At 39.3% G+C, this 20,484-nt stretch overlaps 1 protein-coding gene across 1 annotated transcript in view; it reads right to left on the bottom strand.

Moving 5' to 3' along the window:
- The window catches only part of POLQ (DNA polymerase theta), a 64,548-nt gene that overhangs the window by 27,654 nt on the left and 16,410 nt on the right, over nt 1–20,484 (bottom strand). Inside the window, exons 9-19 of the mRNA XM_067302255.1 lie at nt 19,446–19,658; nt 16,084–16,226; nt 14,356–14,560; nt 13,318–13,454; nt 10,762–10,955; nt 10,304–10,428; nt 8,546–8,789; nt 4,537–7,730; nt 3,331–3,474; nt 2,505–2,701; nt 805–1,045 (exon numbers count right to left, since the gene is read on the bottom strand). Coding sequence (XP_067158356.1) covers nt 805–1,045; nt 2,505–2,701; nt 3,331–3,474; nt 4,537–7,730; nt 8,546–8,789; nt 10,304–10,428; nt 10,762–10,955; nt 13,318–13,454; nt 14,356–14,560; nt 16,084–16,226; nt 19,446–19,658 — 5,037 coding nt within the window. The remainder of the gene's footprint in view (nt 1–804; nt 1,046–2,504; nt 2,702–3,330; nt 3,475–4,536; nt 7,731–8,545; nt 8,790–10,303; nt 10,429–10,761; nt 10,956–13,317; nt 13,455–14,355; nt 14,561–16,083; nt 16,227–19,445; nt 19,659–20,484) is intronic.

Genomic DNA, 20,484 nt, shown 5'->3' on the forward strand with positions numbered 1-20,484 from the left:
TGATACATTTTCATTCCACCACTCACATCTTTTAAAGATATTCCAAGATTTATATATAATGACCATGAATGACGTTGTAAGCTGGTGATACAAGACTTTAGTGAGCCTGGACCTTAACCTTAGGGTTTGGATACAATATAGTGGAAACACAAATCACACAGCTCAGGAATAGGGTACTTTTTTTATTATTATTTTAACAGGGGCGAGCAGTCAGCAAATTTTAGCGGAAAAGCCCTGGACCATTCACTATGGGATCACAAAAGTTTCACAGATACAATGCATACAGAGCAAGGAATGCCACATGGGCAGGCCAAAGAACAAAAAACCTCCTTCAGAAAACATTTGGGGATTTTAGGAATTGCCTCTGACAAGGAAAAGCAACGGCTTTTGAAAATGCTCATGAGAAACCACAGAGACACCCACAGATCCCCTCAGAATGCCCTCACTTGGGAGGTGAGAGTCCAGGGACTGAGTCTTTGCTCTGCTTGATTCAGAGACTTTAAATAGGCTCTGCTGTTACCCAAGTGGGTGCCTTAACCAATGGAACTGTTGGATATTTGTGGCACAAACACCTCTTAAATCCTATCCTGAACCCACAAACTGTCCCCACTTAATTTTTTGACAAATCAAATGTACTTCCAAAGGAAATTCCCTTTTTTCTTTTAACAAGTCAGCATTTTGCAATACAATACACTTAGATAAGAACTCCCAAACCTCCTCTCTTCTCCACTGATCATTCAACTTGTGATAGTGTACCTCCCCGTACCCTCCACCTCTGCCCTTAAGCAGAAGAGCTCTCTTTACCTGTCAGATTTTCCTTCTGTAATTCACTATGGAGTTGGTTCATGACATTGAAGATAAGCACAGACTCTATAGCTGCTCTGTACCGCCCAGAACGATCTGTAGTGGCACTAAGCCCCAGGCTCTGCACCCCTTGGCCAGTGCCTACCCCTTCCAGTAGAGGTAGCTCGTGGGGGAGAAAGTTCATCACCATGTTGTGAAGTGTACGTTCCTTAGAGCCAGAATCAAGCAGCCAACACGCAACCTTAAAAGAGAGACCCTCCATGAGACCTTTTTACCATTTTAATCATAATACAATGTAAATAAATAATTGCAGATTAATGCAAGGTTATAGGGCAGATCATTTTTCTTGATGTGGCAGGCAGACTGGAATCATTTGTGAAAAAAGTTACATGATTTCAGACAGAAGCTTCAAGAGGGCATAAGTCACTGAAAAGCTTCATTCTCACTGAAAGTTAATTCTGCACATTTAAAAACCTTATCCTCTGCCAACTAAACGCATAAAAGTGTTGCCCTCAGTTTTTCATATATTAAAACTTACACAAAAGGGATTAAATATGAAAATCAGGATTAAAACATGTTTACTCTGAAAACTGACTTTGTAAAAAACTGGAGTTGCTATTAGAATACCGAATATTTAGAATACCAATCAGGCTGGGCTCATCTCCTATTTTTTGCATATCAGCACCAGCAGTAAGAATTCTGCTAGGCAAATTTTACTCTTGGTATGCACCATACCTCCCACCGTCTTCAAACTCATTTGGCTTTTAGCTATATTTCAAATTACTGAGTCAAAATAGGACAAAGCACAGGTTGCTACATTGTTTCTGCCATGCAGGCGAAAGGTAAAACCCACATATACATATGTATATATATATATGCAAATACATTCCATCATTAAAATGATCAAATATGAGTATGACTCCATTTCACACGTGGAACAGTCTGGGGAACGGTGCTTCTTTTATTCTTCTTTATTTTTATCCTAACACAACATCTCTTCAAAAATCTGAGCTTGTTCTTGTATTGAACAGCTTAGATACTTACCTGCAGACTTTAATACTGCAATCGTGCTATTCAGCCCATGTGTAATGCGAGCTTTAAAAATCACCACCAGTAATTTCTATGCCTCTAAAGTTTTTCTTAACCAGGACTAGAAGGTGCTTTCACTCTTTCTAGTGCTTCATTTGAGTTACAAATGGTACTCCTACCTCTTAAATTATATGCAAATTTAATTTTGTTTTGAGGGACTTGTGGTAGTAAGGGGTAGCCACACATATAGCAGGTAAATCTTCTGGTCACAAAGTCCTCTCCTCTCAGAACCAATAATCTGGCCTGAAGCACTTTTGTCATTTCAGTCCCAGGCTCCTTACAGCAGCAAACAGGAGTTTAGCTCTGTCCACTGGGACAGGGGAGAGACTCAAATTCATCCTCCTCATCCAAGCATTCAAGTGTAAGAGATTAACATGCTAATATACCACTGAATCTGCTCCACTTCTCTTGCAGATATCACAAAGACACATAGCAGAAGAAGTCTCCTCTAAATACTGTTCTAGATTTCCCAATGGAAGAAAATTTCACTTAATCTCCTGACAGATGTAATCAATTTAAATAACATAAGCAAAGCACCAAAAAGTACTCTTGTCTTTCCACTTGTGTTTAAAATAGTAGTTTTGCCCAAGCAATTTCTTAATTCTACAGACCTTTGGGTCCTCAAAACTTCCTTCCAAGGAGATGCCGCAAGCCATCACCAGGGTCTTGTAGTGCTGAATGAAGTTGTACATGACAAGTGAGCGCTCTTGATTGGTCATATTCTGCAGGTACAGCTGCAGATGATACAGTCTCTCTGTTACAGACAGGCTTTCATCCAAAGGTGGTGGTGCCAAACTCATACTGATTTCTATGGCAGGAAATACAAGCAAAAATGATCTGTTTACCCATTACAAGGTAGGAAAGGTGAGAGAAAATCTTGAATTCAATAAACTAAACCACAGAACAAAGTACTGTTGGACTGTGAACAAATAACAAGAAAACTATGCTGATTTTATGTAATTCACCAAACCAGACATAGCACCCAAAACACAACATGCTGTATCTATACTACTAAATAAAGGAGGTGCAGGAATCAAACCCTAGCCATGAGGCCAAGTAGCACAGATTGGGTCATGTCCTGCATGCTAGTAACCCCCCACATCCCCTCATTCCCACATGCAGATTTGTTCTTGAAGAGAGAAAGTTGGAAGAAGTTGAAAGAGAACAAGGGAATAAGCTAACATTTAAGCAGTATGCATGACAGGCAGCCCAGTGCTTGAGCCCATTACTTGCCCCTCTTGTATAGCAGTACAGATGTACCCACAGTCATTTGTTCAAGAGTGTTGAACACTTAAGAGCATTGAACAAGTAATCACTCCATCGCACAACTGAGCTGCGGTAGGGACATTCAGAACACTTCAAAAGAATCCGCCTCTCCCAGCTTCTTTCTTGAAATGCAATGTCATGAAATGCAGCACGGCCTGTCTGCTCACTTACCTGTCTGGTCTTGCTTCTGCTGCAAAGAGATATAGTAGGCATCTTTTCCACCCCAACACACTGCCAGTCCAACTACCAATATGTCTTCGCAGCCTTGGACAGGAAATCCATCATCTTTAACTCGCATCCACTGAGGAAATTTTACTAAGGGAATATTTTTTTAGTTACAATTATGAAATGGCATCTGTAAACACAGAGGAGTTAGGATTCTGAAAATTTAAAAACACACAGCTGTGTCTAAATTCCTTAAAAGTGAATATATATCCTTCATTTTTATCTATAGAAAGAAATTCTGTGCTTCTTTCTGAAAAAAGATGTTTAGAAGAGCAAGATCTTCTCTTATCCTTTAACAATCACCAGTACAGCATACCTGATAAACTCTGACCTTCCCTAGCAATCTCTTGAAGAGTTGAGACATAACTGAATTCCCTCCTTTCACTCTGTAAAACACTTCACATTTGTCCATCAAAATTATATTTTCATAGTGAAGACGTTGTTGTTGTTGTTATGACTATGTAATAGCAAGTAATCTAACTCTGCTTAACTTTGTTGTTTTACAGGAAGAGTATGTTCATATAGTAGCAGCAGGGAGCAAACTGCCATACATGAATATGTCTGGCAGCAAAAAAATGAAGCAGTGTTACAAAAATCCAGGGACTGATCTGAATTTCATACACAGATGAATTATGAATTAACTTTTTGCAGACTGGAAAGTATTTAACTTGGGCTCAGACAGCTACCCCATAAATAACACAGCTTGGTGAAGACCCTGAACAATCTGTATCGTGTACTGTCAAATATATTATTGATTTAAAAATATATTAAAACTTATTTATGATATGGAAAGAAAAAACACAATAAAGAGACTGCACAGCACACTTCCATTTCAAAATTAGAGGTACAATGAAACTTCTATGTTCAGATGCTCTCTCACAAGCAAACAAGCTTCACTTCACAATCATAACCAAGGACTAGCAACACAGACTTGCTCTTCCCAGTTCCATCCTACCAATGCAATGCTTGACCCCAATTCTCCATCCTCTGCCAAGACCCAGCTCCTTTTGCTTTACAGGGACCAACAATATTCAATTATCGACAGTAATTTTCCTCCTTTTTCACAAATCCTTTCCTCCTTCACTCTCCTGCCTTAAGCTGAAGAAGCCACCCTGCTGCTTGCAAAGTAACACACTGGAACACAGAACTGACCTTGTCTGAATCTGCCACCAATTGTTGATCTGGGAGACAAAAGACACTTTGTTCTTTCACACGCTACCGAGATTGAGAATCTGCTTTTCTCTCTCCATTCTGCAATAAAAGTCTGGAAAAGTGCTTTGTCACTTGCTACATCAATAATAGTGAAGCTTTCAGCACTTGATGGAACGAGTGGCAAAACATCCTGAGACAGCTGCAGTGAAAAGCCTTGGTCTATAACGGAACCGTCTCTTATATCCACCTCAGTTGGGTCTGCACTCCCAGCATTCAACCGGAGTGTTTTTACCTGCTGCTCTGCATCATCCTTCCTATTCTGCTTTGACTGAAACTGCTGCCCTTCATTTGTGTAGGTGACATGTCTCTTTTTTCCAGATTTCACAGAGAGGGAAACAGAACTCTTTGGAGAAGGTTCTTTTGGGGGTGTTGGAGGAATAAACCCATTAATACTATCTGGCAGCGGATCAGATGTTCTGTTGCTCCCCTTGAGCGGAAGAGTGATACAGTCTAATTTCTGAGCATCCAAGGCTTCCATTTTGTTTTCTTTAACTTTGAAACAGTTTTTTAAATCCTGGCATGTGGGCAAAGGCTCTGGCTGACAACGGTCAAATTCAAAAACTGGAGCTGGCTCTTGATTAGCATTAGAAGCAACTAACTTTCCTTTCAAACAGGAGCTTCTTGGACTTACTGAAACTGGTTCAATGCCTGAAGGACTAGGCCATTTGTCTAATACATCCTGCAATCCTGGGCTTAGTTCAAATGTGCAGTCAGTCCACACCACCGGATGGATTTTCTTGTCTAAAGCTTGTTGGCTTCTTTGGAGCTTCTCACTTTGATCCCCCACCAGATCCATTGGTCTGGGGTCATCAACACAAATCACTGGGTTTCTTAATCCTGACTGACCATGAATTGTAGAAGGAAGATCTCCCTGAAAAGATGGGGAATTTGCATGATCCACAACTTCAGCTATTAGATCAGAGAATGCTAGAGACACATCGTTACACTGTGCAGGATCCTCACGCTCTTTCTGATTGCCACTGACATCAAATTTATTCTGAACAGGCCTTAGGTTCTGCAAAAGACCATCTGTGGGAAGCAAAGCCCCCTGCTTTCCCACGGGTTCTTCCCTGTGCACCTCCATGACATGAATAGCTGAAAGGTCATTAACATTGCTGAAACTATCATCAAACAGCAAGCTATCACTCATGTTCAGGCTTGTTTCAGGGACAGGATGGCATTCTACTTGCACAAGGTGCTGCCTACCAACAGGAGAGGTCATTTTATTAAGGCCTTTAGAAGCACACTCCCCTTTCACTGAATTTTGGGTCTGGTAATCCTGTAGAAAACTGTGCAGCTGGGAGTCAGTCACTGAGAAATCGTTTCCTTTAAGGCAAGGTGCAGATTCTGTACCTTTCACCACAGGCTGTAAATTAAGGCTTCCAGACTCCATAACTTTATTACTGCAGTGGTGATCTGAGGTTTTTATGATGTTATTTGTTGTGGCAAGACTCGACAAGCCCAGTTTCCTAACTGTTGCAGCCAGCCTTTCATCAGTAGCATTTGCAGTTTGTGAAGTGCTAGCACAGCTCAGTTTCTTGGGGATTTCCTGCAGTGGTAATGCTGCCAGCTCTGAACCTTGTTTTCCCTGCTCTCCTGCAATTCCAACTGCTACCTCCTGTTTTATTATCCTCTCAGTCTGAGTATCCAATTGGAAGCTGTCTTCAAAGTCTCTAGAGTCAGAGATGGGATCAGAGAATGGACCATACCGAACACCATCTGCATCACAAGCAGCTCTGGATTTTAATAGAGAGTCTTTCAGAAAATCCTCAGTATGACTGTCAGCTTTCTGCACTCCTCCAGCTTGTAACAATATTCCATTGGGCTTTTTGCTCCTATTTTTGCCACTGTTCTGAATCTGAAAGTGGCAGGATTTATCCTCACCAGGACAAAAACACACAGACTTCTGTTTCCTGCTACCATTATGTACATGTCCATCTCCAGAACTGCTAGCAGTTACATTACAATGATCTGTGTCCAGAGCTGTCTGCTGCTCACCAACCATCTTGTCAGTAGAGCTCTTACCTGCTTGCATTTTATTGATTTTATTCTGCTTATCATCATTATTTTCATTTTTCAGTGTCCTAGCACTAGTAGATATTACTGGACTTTCTGCAATATCATCTGTCTCCATGCTGACATGTGAAGTACTCTGCATTATAATAGCTGCCTGAAAACATGCTCTCCCCTTAGGCATGCCTTCACTAGTGGTGGAAGGCTCTGTAAATAATCCTGCCATTTTATTTTTGCTCCCAACGTTAACTTCCCCTATCTGTAAAGAATTTGAGACTTTATGAGTCACAGGCCCTTTTTCTATAAATTCCTTATTATTTTGGTCAGGAAAAAAAATATCTTTAGAAATGTGGTGGTGGAAAGCAGAAGGCTCCTGTATGTCTGTTCTAAGCATATTTGAATTTTCAAGCAGTGACCTCCGCAGTTTTGAAGCAGTTTTTGAAGTAGTTTTGTTCCTAGTCCGGTTTAAATGTGTGTCCATACTTCTTATCAATCTAGAAGTCAAAGACATTTTTCTCAATGCTGGTGTCTCTCCCTGCTCAGTAGGGAGTTGTAGAATTGCTCTCCTGGAATCTGTCCTGGTTTTGACCTGAGAAACACCTTCCATGTTTTCCTTATCTTGAGTCATATTTGGCTTTTTTTTAGCACTCTGCACAACATCACCATTTCCTTCCTCTGCCTGAACCTGTCCCCTGCCTTGGACTTTGCTCTGAAAACTGGAGGTTGCTGTACTACCACTTAGTCGCCTTTTATATCCCTTTTTAATATTTGATAAGTTTCCAGCCTCAGAACCAGGGCCATTACAACGTTGAACTCTGTGCCACTGTTTGTTTAGTGCCCTAGAAGACTGAGAAGACCATTCTCCGTTGGATCTAAGTAGTCTATCTTCCAGCTCTGACTCATGGCTGGTTACAGAGGATGCATCAGACTCAAGAAAAGACTCTGGGTTCCACTGCACTCCCATCAGCGCCAAGTCCTGTTGAAGAAGTCCCCGGGCTTCCTCCACAATGAGGGAAGCTGCTTCACTTTCACTTAAGCCCTTCATTCCGGCCATCCAGATGCTGCGCATCATCCGACGCTCCTCTGCTGATTCTTCATCTTCATCCACAGCCCTACGGACACTATGGGAAAGACGACAGATGTAAACATTCATACAGGTAATAGTAAACAACGTAAAGAATTGGCACTATACTGCTCCACTCCTATTTCAATTAGCATGATAGCTTCACAGAAGCATGTCCAAAACATACTACATTTAAGAGCAAATGACTCTCTTAGTTTTGTAAATGTGAACTGGTGCCAATGAAAGCTATCAATAGCTATGTCTAGACCACGTACCCCAGAAGCACTCCCAAGTTTCTGTATCCAAATATGTGCCCCAGATAAGTCCTGACACCCCCAGCAGTGCAAGATGCAGGTCTGAATCAACCACCCTGCATGCACTAGTTTCCAAGGAAAGGAAACCTCAGGAGTGTGAGCCAGACAGGGGTCATGGCACACTCTGATAGGTACTCAGTCCTGGAAGTTTGTCATTGCACTAACATAAGATCACAAGAGAATCTCAAATGATATACTGCAATACCTCATGAATTCATTTGATCATATGGAGGAGCAGGAAAGCATTAACTCTTCTTTAGAGGCAGCAAAAAGTCTCCAGAAAGCTTTAACAATTTGCCCAGAACTAAACAGTAGGTCAAAAAGAGGAGCAACAAGAAAATGTAGACCTCCCAAAGTTATGCTGCAAATATAATATGCTTATATTAATTTCAAAATAATCATGGAATTATTGTGATCAGTCACAGTGAGCTACACATTATTTTTAATTAACATTTGGCATCAAGTCCCAAAGGGTTGCCATACTTAATTACAGGTTTCTTCCTGTAATCCTTTACCTTACAAACAAAGTTCTTATCTGACTCCTGGACTGATTTCTCACCTTTTAAATGGCACGGAATTCTTCAGAGCAGTTGCCACATCACCAGCACTGGCTTTAGCAAGATCAGCCACTGTGACAAAGCCAGCATTGTAAAGCATCCTAGCACACTGTGCATTCAGCAGAGAGATGCGTACCAAGTCACATAGCTCCCTACGAACACCAAAAGTGAGTCGGCTCTGGAACTGAGAAAGCAATTGTTCCATGTTGTGCCAGCCCAGTCGATTAGAGAAAACTGTTACCATTCCTGGAACATAAAAGTTGCATCAGAGACTTAACTCTAGGCTCAGTTCCACTAAGCTAGATCCATTCTCTCCCTGCATCTGAACAGGCATTACCGTTACATTTCTCACCTCCCCATTACCTATGGGAACTGCCACCATTCCCTAACACACGCATGTTATGTCTCTGACTAGGAGCTGCCCTTGCAGAACTCAATTTAAGCTAGAATTAACCAGTTTACAAGCAAGGCAGAAATTCTGAATGACATTGCTTTTCCAAGGATCTTAATCTTGCAAGTATGAAATGCATGCACTTTCTATAACAGGATCCCCAAGAACCAGACCCAATGAGGAAAAGAAAACAGAAAAAGCAGCAACGAAGGGCACTAAAAGGAGCCACAGATCTTTGAGGAGAGTTGGCACTGATTTCCATAAGAGCAGAACTTGGCCTGCATAACTTCAGTTACTGAGAGTACCATAGGAGATGGCAAAACCTATGGTACACATTACAACTGCAGTCCCCAGAGCATGGGAGGAGGAAAAAAAAAAAAGAAAAACAAAAAAAAAGAAAAACAAACAAACAGGAAAAAGACCGTTTCATACTCACAGTTTGCACCTACAGAATATGAAAATAACTGAAAGACACAGCATCCCTCAATGCCACTTTTTTAATAGTGATTATAGAATACAACTTTTATTATATCTGTTAACTATATCTCATGCCAACAGATTGACTTTAGTTCCCAAATTATTTTTGGTCCTGTACTAATGCACCTGACTGCTGAAAACGACTAACACTGGGAATAGAGAATTGTGAAACTGCTACAACAAAAAGTTATTTATACTGCCAGAATTAATTTAAACTATTCTGCATCAGTGGCCTTTTCATTTTGGGGCTTTGACTCATGCTGCAACCCACACATAGTTTTGGCAAGTTGAGCTAAAACTGTCTTCCAGATTGAAGACCCACTTACAGAGTAATGGAGGACTTAGGTGACAGAAAAAACTCTCTTAATCACATGGTTGTACTGTTACCTCTTTTCCTGCACAGCCCCTATTAAGAAGTTAAAGGTCACAGCTTTCTGATTTCTCAATATCTAGGGACAAATGACCTGGAAACTACTCTCTCTGTTTTGAAACTTTAAAATTTCTGGCCAATAAACTCTGCAACTGGGAAAAAGCCATGGTGAGGCTTGGAGACCCCAAACTTCACCCCTTCTGAAAGTATTTTGCTGTATAGCAAAGCTTCAGAATGGACTTGTACTTAATTTCCATACTTCATACTGAACAAACTACATTCCTGCATGATAAACAAATAAACAGTTTCCATAGACCTCAGCATGCTACAACACTGCCCGATTCCACTCAGCTCACCTCTATTCCCACAGCACACACTGTGGTTCCATCTCTCAGTTTGAGTTATAAAACTGGAAGTGGTTTTACAAGACCTACTGTTGTTAGTACCACAACGCAGCTATCTTATCCCCCAATTTGAAAAGAAAGAAAAAAGACTAGCCCAGGATTCCTGAAAACAACTCACCTGCATAGGTGGCAGCAGACTGCTGTAAGGACTGAAGCTGGCCACGACTACAACCGTATTTCTTGGTCACATCCTTTAAGGGAACCTCACTGATTAAATCCAGGAGGGCAAGACTGGTGAAAAACCTGTAGAAAAAGCATACATAGAAATAAAATCATCATCTAGGGCAAGTTAGTGCATGGGCAAAACACGCTGTGATAGTACAGGACAGAAGGGCAGTAAAGGATAGCACACAGAAGGAACACAGAAGATGGCTTCCGATAGTATCAACACAAACATCTTAGGACAGCAGTATTCTTGGTCCAGAGCAGACCAGGCCCAGGTTCTCTGTAACTGTATCTGAGCAACCAGCTCATTCAGCAAGAGGGCCAGTTCCAGAAAACATGCAGACACAGAACCTGGCCTCTCCACAAGTTATAGCTTCTGGTCTTTGTGCATTTGTGTCCAACTGTGGCTACCTTTTGTGGATGGCCATTTGCCTATGCTGTTTCTCTGTTTTAGCTATGATTCTGCCCTTTACAGAGCGAGCCAGAAAGCCTTCTTCAATCCCCACCAGCTCAGCCACACGCTTCATTGAGGCAGGCAGCTTCTCCCATAGGCAGAAAAACTGGTACCAATCAATTGTGGTCCACTCCTCATACACTGGGGTAACCTAAAGAAAACAAGACCGTGCAAAAACTATTTCAGAGCAACAAGCAGAGCAGAGCTTTTTCAAAGACGAGGGTAAACAAACACACGATCTAGGCAATGTGGTTAGAGCATCCTACGTGCTACTCAGAGGCACTGAGTCATAACCGTGTATCCTGAAGAAAGTAAAAGCTTTTTTAACCTAGTCTTTTTAATATTTGTACTGATGAGATCTGACTCATGTGGGTATATTCTAAACAGTTTGGAATCTTTGTCAGATTGCTCCCTAAATGCAAGTCACTAAAATATTTTTCTAAACCATATCTTTATTCTCCTTTAACAAAAGTGGTTTTAATAGGCTGACAGGTGTTAGTCAATGTCAAGAAGATATTTTTCCTGTATGTTGTGGAAAAAAAATAAATAAATAAAACATCCAATAATAGCTGCCACACTAACCACTGCCATGACTTCTGATCAAGCAGAAGGGAATATAGGTTTTTTTGCCAGGGTTTACTGAAGCTTGCATTCACCTTGAGCACAAGAAATCTCAACTTTTACTAACACTAACAAAAAAGCCACCCAAAGCATTCACACAATTCTAGATAGACAAACAATTCTGTTATCATTCAATCAGTACAGAGTCAGATTCAGTACGAGGAGACAAAATGTCTTCATGTCTGTGACATACTGCAAGATTAGTTACTTTGAAATAACTAATTAACAGTTCTTCGGGAGCATTTAATAGAACACAGGATATCAGATGCCTAGACAGTTGTAAATCATCCATCCTCTCTTATCTGCTGAGGAGAGCAAGAGTTACTGAAGGCTTTTGCTTTGGTGTTTTTTGGTTTTTTGTTTTTTAGGGTTTTTTTAAGAAAATCCTTTTGCTAGCTTAGCAAATATTTCATTGTTTTAATCAACTTTGCTAAAATACAAGGCCTTGAAATTCAGCCTCAGATTTGTATAGGTAAAAGATTCAAGCCTAAGGGAACTGAAAAACTTTGTAGTAGAATACTCCTCTGTAACCCATCTAGAGAACAATTCAAAAATAAAAATAAAAGTATCTTCCTTGAAAATGAACAGACTTTGCAAGAAAGTGTTTTAGACTAGGTTAATAGAAGAGAATCTCGAGAACATTTTGTTCAATGATGTACTTGATTTGAAATAACATTAGTCAAGCAGTGCCATGGTTAAAAGTTCAGGGCAAAAAATACCATCATTGTCTCTACCCCAGAACATGAACAAAATTCATCTTTTTTTTCCCTTTTTGGAGATGCAAGCAGAGAAAAATTCTCTGGTGCATGATACAAAACAATTCACTTTGCCTAGTAGGAGAGAACAACATACAGTGTGGTCTTCTGGAATATAGGCAGATATAGGCACATATGGCACACCAGCAGCTCCATAAAAAATAAGTATCAGTCAGCAACTAGATTAATGAACACAGCAAGCAGAGACAGGCAGAGGCAGGCATACTCAATTCCCCACATCCCCCTGCCCCAAGGACTCCTGCACATTCTCCTTGGAGCAAACATTTTTTCAGGTAAGATTTACAAATTTTGTTTTTGATGTATCAGCAGAAAAAAACACTTGATATATTTAAGGACACTAAAGACAACTCAAATTTTGTAGGATATTTGAATGATAGGCCTGCCAGGCCGTGAATCTTAAGATGTTCATTGCAACTCCATTTTGTTTCCTCACTAATCTTCACAGGTTCATGACTCCCTCTCCATAGAGGACAGCATTGGTTAACTTTTCAAGTGTATATGCACATAAATCTTAACCAACTTCCCCCTCAAAAGATTTAGCATGCTTCTTCCTTTAGCCATGGTAAGATCCCCAGACACAACTAAACTAAATCAGAGAGAGATTTTCAATATTACTGAATCCAAGATTCATAGGAAGAAAGAGGTGTAGTTCTATGAGGCTTTTTGTAGGCAAAACAGATGCTAAAACTGCAAGTTTTCTGAGCCTCCAGAGGTAACCTGAGATGCAGCCTGCTGAGCTCAGACTTTGACACTAATCAAAACCAACTTGACTGGTCCACTTCAAATATTTGAGAAAAATTACCATTATCCTACACTCAAACTTACGAACTTCTGAAATCTTTTTTCTGAGGTCAGAAGTGACAAAAATGGGTTCAGATGGACATGTTGCACCTGCCTACACAATTGATACTACAGGAATAGATTGATTCTGAAGAACATTCAGTTTAGAAACTTTTCTTCAGGAAGGATTATCTAGACAAAGCACAAAAAAATAGAATCATGGCCTTCAAGACCCCTGCACCGTGCTTTCTCTCCTTTCCTTAGCTTTTGCAGTATAAGCTGATAAAAAAAAAAAAAGAAAAAAAAAGGCAAAAAAAAAAGGAATGAGGAACCTACCAAATAGACAATATGCAGATCATTCTCCAGAACAAAGCTTTTCATAGCTCGCTGCAGGTCAGCAAAGATTCCCATGGCTTCAGTTGGTGAAAGAGAAGAGGAAAGAGTAGCTGAGCCAAGATGTGTTGGATGATAAACTTTCGCCATGAAAAAAAAAAGAAAAAAGAAAAGAAAGCTATTTAAGTGCAAGTTTGTATCTCACTTTCAGGTTGCAAGGCATTTTATAGATATTAATTCCACTAACTTTGCCCAACTGCCCTAATGGAGTGTCTCAACGTTTTGAAGACAGGAAAATTAAAAAAAAACACAACTAAATATCTTGCCTAAGTTAATCTTTTTGAGAGGATGGATCACAAATTTGGCTCCTTTAAAACTGTACTCAGAGTAACACTTAATGACAGTTATTTGAACTAAAAACACTGGAATCCCATCTGCCATCCTATGTCCACGAGTTATCATTTTGAGTATTTCTCTCCTAAAAGAGCCAAATATCTCATATAATCTTTTCTTATCAGGAGATACAAAATTGACCTGTAATGGGAGGTTCTTACTATTACTGTAAGAACCTCATCCTGAGCCATTTTTAAAAAATAGCCAAAAACAAGCAAAAGCACAACCATGTGCACCACAGAGCTCTAAAAGTGACTGTCCTCTCTCAGAATGTACCAGTTCCTCTTCAGAAAAAAAAAAAAGTTATAGCCTACAGTCAATGTGCACAAATCCTGTAGTAAAAGTTCACCTTCTTTAAAGATAGTTTGGGAATTTGTAGACTAGGACACATCAGTCTTAGAGAAGACATGCAGAGGCCTTCCAAAGAGAACATGTGCAAACAACAATATTAAAGTAAGAATAAAGACACCCCTTAAAAAGTTAAAAAAATTCCTGATACACGATTTAAAGCAACAACAACAAAAAACAGAGCAGAGGTCCTCATCATAAAATTGCATTCAGCATCTACCCAGCTGCAGAAGACTTATTGATTCAAAAATGCTAACTGCAGTCAGTGGAAAGAAGCAGAATATTGAGCACCAGTGTTACCTTTCATTTTGTTGCCAGAGTCCAGAACCTGAATGAATTCATTCTCTAGCAGCCATGCCACACAAGCCTCAATAGCTCCAGTCCGCACTTTGTCTTGATCTTTCTCATTTCCCCACTTACTATCTTTCAAGCTGGATGCAAGAAGAGTGCAAGAAGCATAGGTCTGCACATCATCTGGAGTGCTGGCCACTCCCCCCACTATGATCTGTTGAAGAAAATATCCTGATCATATTGCCAGAGAAACAGTAAGATGGAACATCAGATCTGAGAAACAAAGAGATTGATCCATCAGATCCATCTAAGCTTTGAAGAAACAGTACGAGACAGGAACACGCAGCAAAGCAACTGCCAACCTTTAAGGACATACAGAAAAAATATTTTCACACTTGTCTTGGCAAAGAGTTAGGCACCATAGGTAGCGGTAAAATGACAAAGCTACAGGAAAAAAATTAATTTTAAAATCTTACCCTAATACTTTGAAAGCAGAAATATACAGAGAGGCAATTTAGAATTAAGAGACTAACCCTCGGCATTTTGCTTAACCAACACTATGAAATACCTTTAAAAGGTTAAAACATGGACTGCGATTTTCTGAAGATTAAAAAAAAAAAAAACAGGAAGGAAGAGTTCTCCTACAGCTCTTCAACCTACTGAAGCTTTTTCTAAGTAAATGTGAATGCTATAATCCATTATGCTTTCCTGGTTTGGAGCAATTTTTCCCTTGGGCTTTCTGTTTTGTTTTTGTTTCCGAATTTTTTTCAGACAATTGCTTTTTTTCTTGTAAATCATTTACAAGGATTAACAGCACAAGCCTTCCTTAGCTGAACAAGACAGCAAGATGTATAAATAAAAACTTCTTTCAAGGTTTCAGTGGATTCTTTTCATGTAATAATGCAATGCCACCAGGAGAGAAGCCATCTTTTAGACAGCTCTTATACAAAAAAATGCATTTAGAAATCACATTGGTCTGGTAAAAATTCACAGTCTATGGAATCACAACCAAGCTCTAAGTACTACAAGAGCTTCCACAAATGACACTACCAGTAGCACAGCTAACAGAAGAACTAGATTTAAAAAGAAGCCTAAGCTCAGTCGAAGCAACTTTGGAAAAGGAGGAGATAAGCTCACCTATGTGGAATAACATCCTTTTGTTACTTTTTACTCCTGGGAACCCTATAGAGGAGGACAGGCTAGAGGGATCAAATGGGATTTCATGCCTGTTTGTTCAGCAAAAACTTATTTACAAAGCTTCGATCATTTCTGTGCAAAAGAGGTAGACAGGTTGAGGTGTAAAAAGAGGACCACAAGGTTCTACAAATGCTATTATGGCCCAATTTAGTCTACAAAGTCTCAAGAATCAGTAACGTACAAGCATCTCCCAGTTACACTGTCAGATCACGCATGAAGATTAAGAATTACACATGCTTTTGCCTGCAGCGTGAGTACCTATTGATACAAAAACCAAGCTTAGGAACTTCTTTTTGAGCATGCTCGTGCTGTGACAATCTCTGCAGCAAGCACACACTGCAACATACAAATCGAAATGCTAAATATTGAAGCAAGCTGGCAGACCCACGTAATTTTCTTTTGAAGATGCTTGTGTTGGCAACAGAGGAAAACAAAGAACAAGAAAGTGCACGGAAAACATTTGATGGTATCACAAAAGAAATCATTCTACAATTACAAGAGGGCGAGTACAGTTCCACTTCCTCTCCACATGTCCCGTACCTCAAGTATTGCTCGTTTCATGCTAGAAGCGACACCTCCCCCTTCCCTTCTAAGCAAGCAACTGCAAACAGGCTTGAGAGATCCCTGAAGTAGAGCAGTTCCTTTCAATCTTTCTGAGGGCTTGCAAACTAAAATGCTCTCACCTATATGGAAAACAAAAGAACATTAATGACCTTTAGTAATCCATCTTAGCACTGTAATAGCTACATACAGTTCGCTGAGGACGTACTATTGGACAAGAGAATTGTAGGTGTTTTTGAAAAAAATGAACTAAAAAGATAAAAAACATTTGCTCTTTGCAAACTTTAGCAGTGTTCAGTCGTTGCTATGTAAGAACTCCATAGATGTGTAACATTTAAGAACTAAAAGCTCAGAGGACAAACTTTAAAGTTACATTAAGCTGTTCAGGGTCTTGTCAAATCAACTTCTGAATATCTCCACAGACGGAGATTCCGTAGCCTCTCAGCACATGTTCCAGAGCTGAACTCCTCTCACTTCTTGTTATGGAATTGACTGGAGTCATGCTATACAGGCATTATCATTTCCTTCTGAACTACACTTTTAAACTGAAAAGATTCTCAAAATCAGGAAGAAAAAATACAAGCTGCACTGCATGTTGCAAGTTTGTTTTAAACCAATCAGCTTCCGTTCCCAAAATGAAATAACGGATACCAAAGCAATACAGAAACACAAAGATATTAATCTAAGTCATTATGCATTCTCTGAACTTTTATATATGTGTGTATATATATGTACACATACAAAACCCTAAGTATTCTGAATGGTTTCCACTGTAAGTACATCTAAATACATCTAACCTGACAATGCCCAATACAGGATTTAAAAATTAATCCCTAACTACTGAAATTCTGTGAGAGACAAAAAAAATCCCAAAGCTATGAAACAAACAAAAATGACTGGCCAGCATAAAGGAGGGTTTTTTCAACAAAGCCTTTAAAGAGAAATTAGGTTCCTGAGAGGCCTAGCTAGTTAGAAACTTTGCCAAATGGCACAAGATAAATGAATTATGGGTAGGACAAACTCACCTTTGACTACGAAGAGAACATTATGTCCGGATTAGCTGGACAGTAAAGATCAGTTTTATGATAATTTGTTAGATTTAAGCATGTGTAGCCTGGACACCACATTATTTTGGCACTGTGTATTTTAACAGGATCCTAGGAACGTTAAGTCATGATAAAACTGTAGCCATGGTAATGCTGCTAATCCAGAGGTAATGAAAGCACAACTACATTTAAATTTAATGAATGGAATAAATACCACAAAAGTACTGTGTGCGAGTAACCATACACAGTTTAAACATGATTACATTAATGAATGACAGGATAAAAGATATGTTCAGAGAATGTCTCTTGGGAATTTTTTACCCTCCCATATGAAACCTTTGACATCTGTTGGCCATCTACTTCAGCCAAAGCTAGAGTACAGAAGTTATGACAAACTGCCAGCAAGTCTTGTTTTGTGAAAGGAAAACTTACCTTGATTTTAGCAATAAAGAACATGAACTCATTTCTTACATGGTTCCTGATATCATCCACAATTCCCTGTGATAACTTTGACTACTCAGTGTGATAAATGTAACAAAAGACAGGTATCTGCTTGGCCATACCTTATCTGACAGACATTAAGATACCGGGGGGGGGGGGGGAGACACACGACCCTTCCCCAAGATGCCAGTGAGAATTTAAAGACAGCAACTGTAGCCTGCCAAAGTTTTAAAAAAATAAAAAATAAAGGAGAGCGAGAGAGAGAAAGAGCGAGACAGAGACTAACCTGTATTATCTATTATGTTTCCTCTCTGATGGCTAATTTTGCACATACTGCTGTAGCTAACCCCTTCAACCTACAGACATACCTCCACTTGTAAATGGAAAAGAACTTATTTTGCAGCCTGGTTTCTAGTTTTGGTTCAGCAATATTGAACAGCTTTGCTTTTTTCACCCTCGAAACACAATGATTTTGATGAAGGCAAAAATAAAAATAGTCCAATTTTACTTCCTAAAATAATATTTTTCAATTTTCATCAAATCAGAAAAAAAGCCAAAACCTGAGACAAGCCAACAATACAATATTTGGAAAGAAAAAAAAATCAATCTAATAGCAATTTTCTTCTGTCTGTCAACTGAATTTCATATCCACATGCAGCTGCCCCCCCCCCTTTTTTTTTTTTAAATCTGAAGTTGCTTTTCTCCAGTATTCCTACTCTGTGAAAAAGTAGCAGCTGGTTATGTATTTTTATGCTCTCATCCAAAAAACTCTTCATAGTGGAAAAATAGTACATTTATGAAGCTCATCAGCATAAAATTAGCTGCATACTGCACAAAACATACAATCACATCAGATCTGTCAAAAAGAGGCACTACTACTTGTAACTTGAGGGGGTGAGGGGAGAAAACTTCAGGAACAATGTAATTTTTATACCTGCCAACTACACTCAAATGATAAAGAGTCTGGGAAATTTTAAAATATAGTATGCAACTGCTCTTTTCTTTAAACACATGGGGGTAGTTCATAGGGACATAGGTTGCAAAACGCAGGGCTGCTGTGTTACTCTCGCAAAAACAGAATGTTAAATACAATTATAGTCTGCTTACATAGGGTTCCAGCCAGCACCAGTCAAACCATCGGTAGAACAGTCCTCCTTCCTGCTTCCGTTGAACTTTATACTTCCCATTGTGTTTACATTTGTATAATACAATTTCTCCAAATGTCGCCCATGGACATAAATTTCCATTGCAAATTAAACTAACAGGTAGGGTTAGTTTGTTGGGCATCAATTAGTGCCACTGGATGCATGAAGATAGCATATTATCTATGACCTACTGTTTATATTCCTCTGTATCTCTACAGCATTGCTACTTTCAGGATCCAAAAATATTATTGTTTAGTGGAAGTTTAATAAATCCAAGTTAGAACTTCAGATGACAGAAGCAGCTTTTCAAATTATGATTGTAGGCTTTAAAAGCATTTCTCAAATTTTAGGCCTGTCCAATGGGAGTTTTCACACTGAAACTGTAAATGCTTTAGTAAATTAACCATACACCACAGAATTAAGGCAAAGGAGCAGGGTCTTAGAAGCTACCAAGAATTTAAGGTAGAAAACAGACCGTTCCTGAAGTAACTGACATGTAAATATCAAAATAAGTCTCATGCAGTGAAAAAGAATCCCCTGGGAATTACAAATTTTACTCCATTAGTACCAAACAAATTCATCTTGATTAACTTAATCATACTGAATACCAAAGGAATTCATCATGATTAGTCACTAATTGCAAAGCACTGCCCTGGATTTAATTAGGTTAACACCATTCTTGGAGAATGTTAATAAAGCCTCCACTTACCCACTGTGTCTACTCCTTTCCTGCCAGCCCTTCCAGCCATCTGCTTGTAAGTGAGAATGTCCAGCAGTTTGCCACCAAACACGGGAGTTCGTATAATTACTCGGCGTGCAGGCAAATTCACTCCAGATGAGAGTGTGGAGGTTGCTGCTAGGACTCTAATCAAGCCCTGGCGAAAGGCTCCTTCAATGATGTCCCGTTCATCAAAAGTAAGACCTGGGGAAAGATGGCTTTTAGTGAACCCACTAATGGTGAGATTGCATTTAAAAGCTAATAGTATTACTGTAAAGCAAGGAGAGGAACAACCAGACTTAATGAACATTTATCATTCAGTGTTTTGAACTATAGTCACAACACTAATCTCAGTTACTTCTCTTGAAACATAACTGAAGCAAACTTTCCATGAAGGTTTCATCATTTAATTGACTATAACATTTACAAATTAGCTCTTCTACTTGCACAAATTGTAGCAAGATGAACAAATATTTACTACATATTTATAAATAAAATAAAATACTGGATGTAGCAATCACAGTAGGGAACTAGGATTTAATGATTTGCTGTTCTGAACCTGGAATCTTCCTTCATACTAAGTTACAGGTCTTTCTACATATCCTTGAGAGTTTCAGGCCAAGTTCATTCTTGAGGAAAAAGCTCACACCCCATGAGCATTTTTGTTTTTTCCCGCCCTATATGCAATGCCATTGCTACTGTTCTTTCTTCCACTAGTTAGTCCTTTCTCTCAGTGGATCAACAGGTGACATACACTGATACTTAAATAAGAAAGAAAAGATCTAGCCAGAAGTGCTAGCATCATGTTCTCCTTTTATTTCTTCTTCATTGTAATATTGCTTCAATTTACTCATCTATTTCAGAATAAAGTTGAGGAAAATTGCTCTGAGAAGCCCAGCAGCTTCAGGGACAGCTTGAAAATGCTTTGGCTGTAAATCAGTTCGTATTTCCAGAATTCCACAAAGATTTTTAAATTGTATTTAGAAAGTTGCTGTTATCCAACATAATAAAAGATTTTTCATCATAATTA

The sequence above is a fragment of the Apteryx mantelli genome, chromosome 1 (assembly GCF_036417845.1).
Source record: "Apteryx mantelli isolate bAptMan1 chromosome 1, bAptMan1.hap1, whole genome shotgun sequence".
Lineage (NCBI taxonomy): Eukaryota > Metazoa > Chordata > Aves > Apterygiformes > Apterygidae > Apteryx > Apteryx mantelli.